The 10,394-nt window shown below is 48.0% G+C and overlaps 2 protein-coding genes across 3 annotated transcripts; one reads left to right on the forward strand and one right to left on the reverse strand.

Annotated features, from left to right (window-relative positions):
• Positions 1-461: 461 nt before the first annotated feature.
• On the forward strand, positions 462-3,307 carry LOC100037822 (aluminum-induced transporter). Of its 2 annotated transcripts, none has more exons than XM_020547326.3 (6): positions 462-915; positions 1,194-1,334; positions 1,567-1,839; positions 1,942-2,054; positions 2,206-2,355; positions 2,448-3,176. In XM_020547326.3, exons 1-6 carry the CDS (start codon positions 606-608, stop codon positions 2,853-2,855), a joined length of 1,395 nt encoding a protein of 464 aa, XP_020402915.1. In that variant the 5' UTR covers positions 462-605; the 3' UTR covers positions 2,856-3,176. The 2 variants fall into 2 exon arrangements, with proteins under 2 accessions (XP_020402915.1, NP_001105992.2); NM_001112522.2 differs by having other exon boundaries at positions 487-915; positions 2,478-3,307.
• A 1,720-nt stretch (positions 3,308-5,027) lies between these two features.
• Positions 5,028-10,029, reverse strand: LOC103646485 (digalactosyldiacylglycerol synthase 1, chloroplastic). Its single transcript, XM_008671211.1, has 7 exons — positions 9,107-10,029; positions 8,535-8,567; positions 7,316-7,403; positions 6,756-7,231; positions 6,381-6,647; positions 5,960-6,309; positions 5,028-5,849 (listed from the first exon to the last, which is right to left on the reverse strand). The coding sequence occupies exons 1-7, from the start codon at positions 9,713-9,715 to the stop codon at positions 5,321-5,323; spliced, it is 2,352 nt and encodes a 783-aa protein (XP_008669433.1). The 5' UTR covers positions 9,716-10,029; the 3' UTR covers positions 5,028-5,320.
• Between the last annotated feature and the right edge of the window lie 365 nt (positions 10,030-10,394).

The following is a 10,394-nucleotide window of genomic DNA, read 5'->3' on the forward strand; positions in this document are numbered from 1 at the left end:
CTCACCGTACGTACGTGTTGCGGCCTTGCATGCCCTGCCACTGCACAAGGACAAGGACAATCGTCCTCGTCGACAGGAGACGCCACAGACCTGAATCAGAAGACAGGTCGCAGCCAGCTCAAACGACCCGGCATGCGTGCATGCCTAGGCATGGCTGCCTTCGAGTTTGCGCAGTTGGGCACATGAACAGGGCAAGAGCAACCACCCACGCGGCGTGGTGGCGAGAAACAAGCAAGGCAGCAGCAGCAAGCGGAACTGCGACACGAAAGAGAGCTCTAGGCTCTCGCACCGACCGATCGACGTCGTCGCGAGCCAAGATTCCGCACAAAAAGGCCGGCGGCCACGGCACACGCACACGCTTTTGGCTGCCGTGTTGCGGTGCCCCGTTATCCCGAAGCCGCTGCCGGCCGGTTGATCTCCTCCTCCCCTCCGCAGCTCCGCTTATATAAGCCCTCCGTGCCCGCGCCTCAATGGAGACATGCACCACGCACGCGCGGCACCACATCTAGTAGAGCCTGCCTACCGCCCCACTGTCGTCGTCATTAATTCACCAGGCTAGAGCTAGCTAGCTGGCTCTACCGCCGTTCCCCGATCGAGCGTCCGTCATGGAGATTGATGAGATGGAGAGCGGTGTCGTCAATGGAAGCGGCGGCGGCGGGTCGTTCCGGCGGGCGAGGTGCTGGGAGCTGCTGTGCTCGGCGGCGGGCATGCTCTGGGGCAAGGTCGTCGGGTTCGCCCGCAAGCTGGGCAGGATCGCGAGGGACGACCCCCGGCGGGTGGCGCACTCCATCAAGGTCGGCCTGGCGCTCACGCTCGTGTCCGTGCTCTACTACGTCAGGCCGCTCTTCAACAACTGGGGGGTGTCCACCATGTGGGCCGTGCTCACCGTCGTCGTCGTCATGGAGTACACCGTCGGTACGTACGTACGTACGTCGTGGTACGGATCGTTCCGTCGCACGTATATACACACAAGCAGCTAACTAGCCGATCGATCGTGAGCAGGTCGTTGTAGATATATTAGTGTATATATACATGCTGTGTACGTATATACGCACACGTATATAGTAGCTGTGTTGCGTTACAAGCAGCCATTATTCACAGTTTCACACAGTAGAACTGTAGAAACAATAAATATATGGTGACGAGTTCTTGGTGCGCGCGGGGTGTGTTCATGTCATGTATGTGTGTGGCAGGTGGCACGCTGAGCAAAGGCCTGAACAGAGCGTGCGGGACGCTGGCCGCCGGCTTCATCGCCGTCGGGGCTCACAAGGTGGCCTACCTGTGCGGCGACAAGGCCGAGCCCGTGCTGCTCGCCGTCTTCGTCTTCTTGCTCTGTACGTACACGATTAATTTATTAATTTGCGTCGGCCATGCACGTTTATTACCCTCCCGTGCCTGTAGACCATTTTTACCACGCACGTACGCATGTTCGCCATGCGCGAAGCTAAGCAAGAGCGGTTGGCCAGCCGTGCACGTACGTACGTACGGTGGCCGCCGTTGCTTTCTTGACACACGAGTCGTCGACAGTCGTCGTCAGTCGTCACCATGCACTATGTATTATTGCAGCGTCGGCGGCGACGTTCTCGCGGTTCATCCCGGAGGTGAAGGCGCGGTACGACTACGGCGTGACCATCTTCATCCTCACCTTCAGCCTGGTGGCCGTGTCCAGCTACCGCGTCGACGAGCTCATCCGCCTCGCCCACCAGCGCTTCTCCACCATCGTCGTCGGCGTCGGCACATGCCTCTGCACCACCGTCTTCGTCTTCCCGGTCTGGGCCGGGGAGGACCTCCACAGGCTCGCCATCGGAAACCTCAACAAGCTGGCCGAGTTCTTTGAAGGTACCTAGCTACCATGCACTCGATCGAACAAGTTTCATACGTATATACTAGAGTTTAATTTGGGACTAAAAGCTCTCCTTACATGTTTACGTACGTGCGCAGGACTCGAGTCTGAATGCTTCAGAGAGAACGCCACGTTCGAGAATTTGGAAGCAAAACCCTTCCTCCAAGTGTACAAGAGCGTCCTCAATTCCAAGGCCACCGAAGACTCTTTGGTAATTAATAAGCTCACCTCACTTTAATTTGCAAACCATGCACATATGTGTGCAAATTTATGCAGAGCTAGCGCCAAATGAATTATGTACAAAAAGTTATACTACAACAATACGATCCAATAATTAATGGTATGTGTTCCCGAAACCGCAGTGCAATTTTGCCAAGTGGGAGCCCTGCCATGGCAAGTTCAAGTTCCGGCACCCATGGAGCCAGTACCAGAAGCTCGGCGCTCTCTCTCGCCAGTGCGCTTCCTCAATGGAGGCTCTCGCTTCCTACGTCATCACCCTCACAAGAACCGAGGTACGTAACTGCTGCTGCAGGTCCATCCATCTCGTGACCAATGCATTACACACACAGTAGAAACACGCGCGGTGCATGCTCATCACCTGCAGGCTTTCTTTCTCCCTGCCCATTATTCACAGTACCCTGAAGCGCGGCCCGAGCTACGCTCGGAGGTTCGAACAGCGTGCCGCCAGATGAGCCTGCACTCGGCCAAGGCGCTCCGCGAGCTCTCGGCGGCGATGCGGACGATGGCCGTGCCGCCGTCCCCGGCCAACGCTCACATGTCCGCGGCAGCCAAAGCGGCCAAGGACCTCAGGGACGAGCTAGAGGACGCGGACCTGGCGCAGGCGATGCACGTCGCTGTTGTCGCGTCTCTGCTCTCGGACCTGGTGACCAAGGCGAAGCAGATCACGGAATCTGTCGGTACCCTTGCGCGACTTGCCCGCTTCGTCAAGAACAACGACCATGAGAACAACGCTGACGACAAGGATATTGCGGCTATCGATGCTGTGAGCTGAGAAAGCTAGCAGACGGTCCTGTGGCGGCAAAAATATATCCTAATTAACCGTGCATCCAGACGTTCATAGCTATCTAATTCGCACATATCGAAGATCGGATGGCTCTGAACGTCTAGATGCATGGCTGCACAAGTTAATATGGATGCACAATATATATGCGTTGCCGGCGATCTTTTCGGTGGGACTTGACTAGTGATGTTCTATATTTGGCGTGGTGGGGAATACATGTATCAGAAGCATTTGGTAAATGGGATAAAAGTAAGTCGATATCAATTAGTACAATGCTAGATGCGCATGCACAGCAAGTGACTAATTCTTCGATTTGTACAAGTCGTTAATTACGATGCTGGTGGTAAAACTTCACTGTCTTCCACCAATTAACCTCTCTCGGCAGGCCAAAAAAAAAAATTGATATTCTTCGAGATACAAGGAAGAAAAACAAATTACATCTCAATGTGTAGCAGTGTGCTAAAGAAAACAGTGAGCCAAGTGTCATTCTTCCAAGCTAGGCCGGTGTGATGTTAAAGCAACAGATATACGTGAAATTAAGTTCCCAAAGCATATCAAATATTCGTCTCAAAAACAGATCTCATGACAACTCACGTAAAGGTCGTCTCGCCAACAGCGTCTCTTTTGCTTATGCAAACTTTCCAACTATAAATCCTTCTTAAGATCTATCAACTATAAATTCTTTTGCTTATGCTAACTTTCCGTGTCAATAAGGAGGCGCGATGTGCCGTGTTACAACTTACAAGTGTCGTCGGTGCATTTCATTATCAACGGTCCGTTATGGGCACAACGACAGTGTGACAAGCATGGAAGTTTTGCACAAAGGAAGAAACTCGTTAGTGGAACTTTGCACTGCCAACCAGTAAACACCAAGTTCTACAGGCAAGGCAGCATACAAGACTTTCCTTTTGAGTATAGAATTTGCGAAAGATAGCGCATATGGCGTGCAAAATTGGCTGTGATAAAGCAATTACTTGATTCAACTATGCACAGTCAACCACTAACGCCAAGTTTGCTCAGTACGTGAACAAATAGACTGGCCTTTTTGAGGATAAACTTTCGAAAAGGCCAGATACAATAGATCAAAGCAATAGAAAATTTCCTTCAGCGGTGTGTTAGTTAACTTCTAAGAACGAATACGTGTCAAATTATGTGCTGGGGCTTTGGCTTTCTAACTCAAATAAGATCAAAGAGGTGGAACCGTGGAATGATCATAGACAAAGTTGTGTACTCTATATGCACCATTTACTGCCATGATTTAAAATGTTCGCTGCTAGGTTTTATTCAAAGATGTTAGCATCATTACTTGAAGGAGTAGTCCTAAAAACTCCAGCCGTGAGCAGCCTAAACATTTTGGCTTTCATGTACAATTTCTAGTTTTTGATATACAATGACTACCCTACCCTTCCTCTATTTAAATGGAAGCAGTGCCAATAGATATAAATTCCACGAAATCAAGGACATGATATAATTAAACGCACAAAAACTGGTTTTAGCTAAGATAGACTAGCTTCTTGGTTTTAAGAAACTGATAATCTAATTTCTATAAAATTAGGACAAAAAACAGGTATGTTTAAAACTACTCTAATTTTTATAAATCATTTTTTTAAAACTAGGTGCTTCCAAAGGCCCTAAGTTGCCAATATATATACACCCGTCTTGGGTCCAGCAACTCAGCATCATGCTTGTGTTTCCTTCTATACCTTCATACCCTTGGCTCCAGTCTACAAGCTAACATATAGATGATGGGTCTTAGACTGGACTGTTTTCATCTATAGCACCAGAAGAAAAAATGCAGAATAAGAAAAAGAATAAACAAAAACTAAATGTAGCAAAGATAAATGTGCCAGGGTCCCTCAACCACACAGACAATATTGTAACATGAGCCACAGGAAATCTGAAGATTAAGGACCGTAGTTAGGATACATACCAAATAATAGAAAGAAGACCCAACTTCCTTGATCGAGAGAATTCCAACTTTTCATTGCATCATAGGTTAGTAAGGAAATGAAAGTACTTCTCGAATCAATAATGTCTTAATTTATCTCGTCACCGAGTCTTCAGTTTGAGTATGGTTGCTTCAGCTAGTCACAGCAAGTTAAACTCTATCCCTTTTCACACCTACAGACAGTTTTCCGAACAAACTATGGGGCATGGCAGAGGAAACCGAAACAAGTCACAATCCTTGCTGTCCCATAAGACTTCAGAGTACAGGCACTGGTAATTATGTGTATACGCATACCTCAGATTAAAGATCATTCAACTACATAACTAACCTATTTGGATAGCGAAAAGGAGTATAATTACAATCAAAGAGTGCAACAAGGCAGGTTCCCGATGGACCCTAGGAATTACCAAGACTCTACAAAAGTTCATGCTCCTGTCAGTACACAGGAACTGGATCACTTAATATGTACATCCTACGACTATACATAGTTCAATGTGAACTGGTTTGATCACCAGCCATATACAGGGTGTTGAACTTGAGGAGGCAGCAGGTTCAGATCCATGCACTGCTGTTTATCATAGTCACGTGTACCAGGAATTGCTCCCGTCGCTAATCTGAGGATTTCGTTACCAGTCAGGCAGTGATGAGCAAATGCCAGTCCCCCATCCACCACATCTGACAATTTAGGAAGTAACGGTATCTTTCTTGCTTTGTTAACCTTCCCATTTCGTCCAGGGTGACCATTTCTGTTCAGAACTTTGTCAAGCTCTGAGTATTCCATAAACCTCTCAGTCGCCGCTTCCCATGACAAACTGTACCGTTGCTCTGAGGTCAGAGGTTGAGGTTCAGTAGCCATGGCTTCTTTGACACGAGCAACAAATTCGGCTGAAGTTCTATATGTTAAGCAGTTAGGGAATGACTTAAAAAAATCGTTTGATGGATGATCTGCACAGACTACAAATTTCCCCATTGCAAGGGCCTCAGCTGTTGCTGTGCATAGCACATCACTAACACTTGGATTGACAAAAACCTTGTACCTGAAAATTCAACAGAAGAAAACAGATACCTGAATCAGCAATTTGCATAGGACAAGATCAAGATAAAAGTGATGTCGTTTTAGTAGCTTTGATGCTTCGTAGAACCTCACCCATGGAGTGAATCATCTGCATGGTCCTTTCCCTTGAAAAAATTGATGTTCAAATCAAATTTCCTAGCAGCGTTCTGGACAGCTTCAGAGTCCTCGCCATTTCCATATACATCTATCATGAATCCTTCCAGGTCGTTTTTGTGTTTGGATAATAAATCAATCAGCTCTCTATATCCTTTAGCCCACACCATCTTACCAAGGAAATATGCTCCCTTAGAAAAGACCTTCTGTCCACACTCCCTATCAGCTGCTATTTTCTCACCAACATTAAGAAACTTCGGATTTACACCATGTACGTTACAAACAACAGACCTCGGTAGATCTTGAGTTGCAGCAGAAAGACGTAAAACCTGCACGCACCCATTATTAGCTGAGTTCTCATGAGCAGGAATTTAACACAAAAACTGACCTAAACAAATACCTTATGGCAGTATGCTCTAGTCACCCAGTTATTGATATGTTTAACAAGAAAAGACTGAATAGCACCATTTTTCTCTCTCTTGATATATTCCAAGTAATTTGTATGAACTACACCGATGACATGATTGAACTTATCAGTCCAACGCTTCCCATGATGATACCAGTTGAGATGCTCCGGTTCTTCTAAAATCGCTATATCAGCTTCTTTTGAGGAGATGAACTGTGAAGTATCCCCAGCAGGAATAATGCTGCGGCGCTCTTTTGAGAACTGCAGAAATAACATCTCATGAGTAATGAAATCCCAGGGGTGGGAAAGCAAGATAGTATACTAGGACTCAGAACATAAACAGTGGGATCAGAAAGATTGTGTGTTTACCTTGCCAGGATAAAAGGATATCTTAAAGTTTGCTTCAAAGCCTATTCTTTCCTGCAGCCAGTTCCTTATATAAGTTTCTTGCTCTTCTGGCGAACTGAAGGTGATGTTATTTGGGTAAACCAATTCTTGATCTGACTTAGAGAGCCATGGGACCACCAATGTCACCTTTTGCTTTGCACTTCTTGCCAGATATGCAGCACGAAACAATGGATTGATTGCTGTTCCTGTCATCCATGGAAGGCTTGCTGTGGTGACAATAGCAACATGCCGTCTGTTGTCTGAGATCTTGTACTTTGCAGGGTCATTCCAAAAACCTTCATCTGTGTGATAACCAGTACTTTCTAATACCCTAGCTATTCTTAGATCAAGCTCGTCAGATATGTTCTCAGCTAAGGGTCTGTCCTTTGAAAGAGAATGATACATGAGCCGACCATTTCGTTTACTGCATAACATCTCCACTAGTTTGTCACAAAGGTCTGCACCATAACATTAGTAAGAATAAGATGGTCAGCAACAAGTACCAAGACTGGAGAGTCCAAACAAACAATGATGTTTCAAACCTCTCTGTATGCCAAGTTGATCTAAAAATGGCCCAGATTGCCGAACCAGATATGCCACAATTTCAGTTAGATGCAGTGGTGGAACATCCTGCATAATATTCCAGCACCATAACAACACATTTTAAACAATAAGTAATCAGATCAACTAGCACAAGAAACTATATTATCAGTTAATAACCAAAAGCCCCGAGAAAAGGTCTGCTTTTGTAAAGGCTTGAAAGCTACCTGTACTAAAAATAAAGAACTCACTGTTTACAAATTTGAAGGCATTTTGGCTCCATTGACATCTTATGCAAACAATATTTGGCTATTTGCAAGTTAATTATGACAACCCTGCTTAGTAAGCATCAATACTTTATATGGCATCATTGTTTCCTGGAGCCGGTTACGTTACTGTTGGCGCCGATCCGGGCACTAAACACTGGAAATGAACCGCCTGGCGGGGCTCTCTGCAGAGGTGTGGACGGTCCGTGGCACAGGGCAAGAGGGTCCACGACTTGACGCAGGAGCGACTCTCCTCTGCGTACGTCCGGACGGTCCGCGTCTGGGGCTCGGACGGTCCGCGATGGCGCAGAGGGTCTTCTTCTCGCAGCAGACCTAGATCTCGCCTCCCGGGAGAGACCCCGTCGGGAAGGAGAGATCCTAGGGCATGTCTTGGCGTCGGCAGGCCACTCAAGACGCCTCTAGTCGACGTAGAGCCGAAGAGAGGTGAGGATTTGAAGTAGAGGGAGACTAAACTAGGGCTAAACTAGAACTACTCCTAATGCATAAGGTAAAAATGATAAATAGACTTGATTTGATCGATTGTGTGGGATTCAATCGGCCGTAGCACTTCATCTATATAAAGGGGAAGGTCTGGACCCGTTACAAGTCGTTTCCCGAGTTAATCCCACAAATATAGCTAACAAATCCCGCAAGAAACTCGAAAGCCTAACTGATTCTGCGCACGCGCGGACCGTCCGCGTCACCACCGCAGACCGTCCGCGCGGTCACTTTTCTGCGTTGAACAGTTACAAAACCAAATTATGTCCTCAAAGTACTGCAGGTATATCTAGTATAAGCTTGCAGTTTGCAAAAATGATATAATCTATGCAAATGGAATCTAGTTACGTCAGAATAAGGAAAAGGGAAAATGTATCCAAATTCAACCATTAGCTGTTCTATATCTGCAACACAAACAATATTTCCAGCTGTTATCCATTGTTTCCTATGGAATTACCTTGGATTCCTGATAGCCCTTGTTCAGTGATTTCTGCAAGAGAAGAAAAGGATTCATATTAGTCTGTAATACTTTCATCAACAGCAGACAACAACTCTAGCATAGTGTACTCAATAACTCGATAGCATCATTTATTGTTCAAGACCAAATTGCTGACAAAATTCACCAAATACTTGTATGCTAACAAAACAGTTGAACTATAAGATTTTGTACTCTGCTAATAAAGTGATCGCTAAGCTAAAGAGTACCCCATGATGATTTTTCAGTAACATTTTTTAAATATACTATCTGGATGGATGCTTATAGAAAACCTTACAATGCAGAAATAAATGCCTACACAAACAGTGTGCTAGAGCTAGACAGCTAGTACTGATAAATTATGAATAAACTGAAATGTGTAGTGTAACAACGTCAAGAGATTAGCACAGAAATCCCTAAGATTTTCTTGCTGTGGATGCCAATGTTTTGCTGCTGAAGCGCTGTTTGTCACTCCATTCCAATTTTCAAAATAAGTGATAGAACAAGCGCGAGTGCAGCATCCTATTAAACAAATAGCTACGGTTGAAACTTACCATGCCGAACCTAAATTTCTCCACAAACTCGCCACGGCCACGGAATCCAGCAAATATGCCGCTGGACAGGCTCCGGCGCTCGAACTCCTTGAGGCCGCTCTGTATCACCCGAACCACCTCCCACTCCTTCCTCCCCTCCTCGTCCTGGTCCCCCTTCCGCCGCGCGACCCTCCACCTACCGCCGCGGTCCCCTTCCGCCACAATGGCGTTGCGAATGGCGGTGATCCCCGAGAGGTCGATGCGGAGGCTGCTGGCGCCTGGGGCGGGGGCGGCCCCGGGCGGCCACCGGGCGTCGGGCGCCCGCGACGAGCAGTGCCTCCGGAGCTCCTGGATCTTGGGCTGGATCCGCCTGCGCACGAACTCGACCTCCGCGATGGGCGCCCCCGTCGCGACGGGCGGCAGCGGGGGCGCGGGCCCCGTGAGCGCCGACGCCGCGGACGCGAGGAGGTGCTCGAGCTCGCGGTCGGCGCGCGCGCGCACGGAGTCCGCGCGCGCGCGCATCAGGCGCAGGTCAGCGGACGCCGAGTCCCGCACCTCGCGCCACCCCTTGGAGATGAAGGCGAATGCGCCGCCTCCGTCGGCCGGCGGCGTCTCTTCCTTGCCCATCATTACTATTATCCGGTGGAGGGCGGGCTTGCCGCGCTTGCGCGAGCGCGAGGGCTGAGCTGGGTGTCAAATGCTTCGTTGGTTCTAGAAGCGCGTAGGAGGTGCGAGTCGCGCGTGGGAAAGTTGAGGCGCGAGATGGTTCGGACTTCGGCGGGGAAGAAAGACGAGGAAGGCGACGGCGGTGTCCGGTGGGGCCCGGACGGGGCGACGCGCTGCTCGTGGCTCGTGTGATTCCGGCGGGCGAGGCCCGGTGTCAGGGAGGGAGGGAGGGTGGTGACAATAGGAATCGTGGGTCCGGGGGAGATCTTGATATGTGGTGGAGCGGTGACTTCACTTGGCATTGGCAGTGTTTGGTCGACGTGGACCCCCGGATTCGGAGCGAATATGCGCGTGGGTGCCGAGCCGCGGTTTGCGGGCTTGCGCTTGCCTGTTGTCTTTCGTCGCTTGGCATTTTTCCGTATATAGTTTTCTTTTCTTTTTGAGAATATAAAGGTGATCACATTTTTTTTCTTCGTTTCTGTATGTATTTATTATAATGAAGATTTTCATATTTGTATAATTTTCTGAACTGCATTATTCTTTTCTCGTGGGTCATGGACATGTTTCTCTGTCTGGGCGTCTGATAAGTCACGCAAACAACTAGTGCAAGCGTCTTCCTACTGTTTATATGAAGAAAACAACA

Source organism: Zea mays, chromosome 2, assembly GCF_902167145.1.
Source record: "Zea mays cultivar B73 chromosome 2, Zm-B73-REFERENCE-NAM-5.0, whole genome shotgun sequence".
NCBI classification, from domain to species: domain Eukaryota; kingdom Viridiplantae; phylum Streptophyta; class Magnoliopsida; order Poales; family Poaceae; genus Zea; species Zea mays.

Excerpts from the sequence above, each read along its gene's own strand:
- LOC100037822 (XM_020547326.3), top strand. The coding sequence starts at position 606 with ATGGAGATTGATGAGATGGAGAGCGGTGTCGTCAATGGAAGCGGCGGC. Across the intron at positions 2,055-2,205 it reads AGGCCACCGAAGACTCTTTG|TGCAATTTTGCCAAGTGGGA; the intron begins GTAATTAATAAG and ends CCGAAACCGCAG. Across the intron at positions 2,356-2,447 it reads TCACCCTCACAAGAACCGAG|GCTTTCTTTCTCCCTGCCCA; the intron begins GTACGTAACTGC and ends CATCACCTGCAG.
- LOC103646485 (XM_008671211.1), bottom strand. The coding sequence starts at position 9,715 with ATGATGGGCAAGGAAGAGACGCCGCCGGCCGACGGAGGCGGCGCATTC. Across the intron at positions 7,404-8,534 it reads AGGGCTATCAGGAATCCAAG|GATGTTCCACCACTGCATCT; the intron begins GTAATTCCATAG and ends AATATTATGCAG. Across the intron at positions 7,232-7,315 it reads TCAACTTGGCATACAGAGAG|ACCTTTGTGACAAACTAGTG; the intron begins GTTTGAAACATC and ends GTTATGGTGCAG.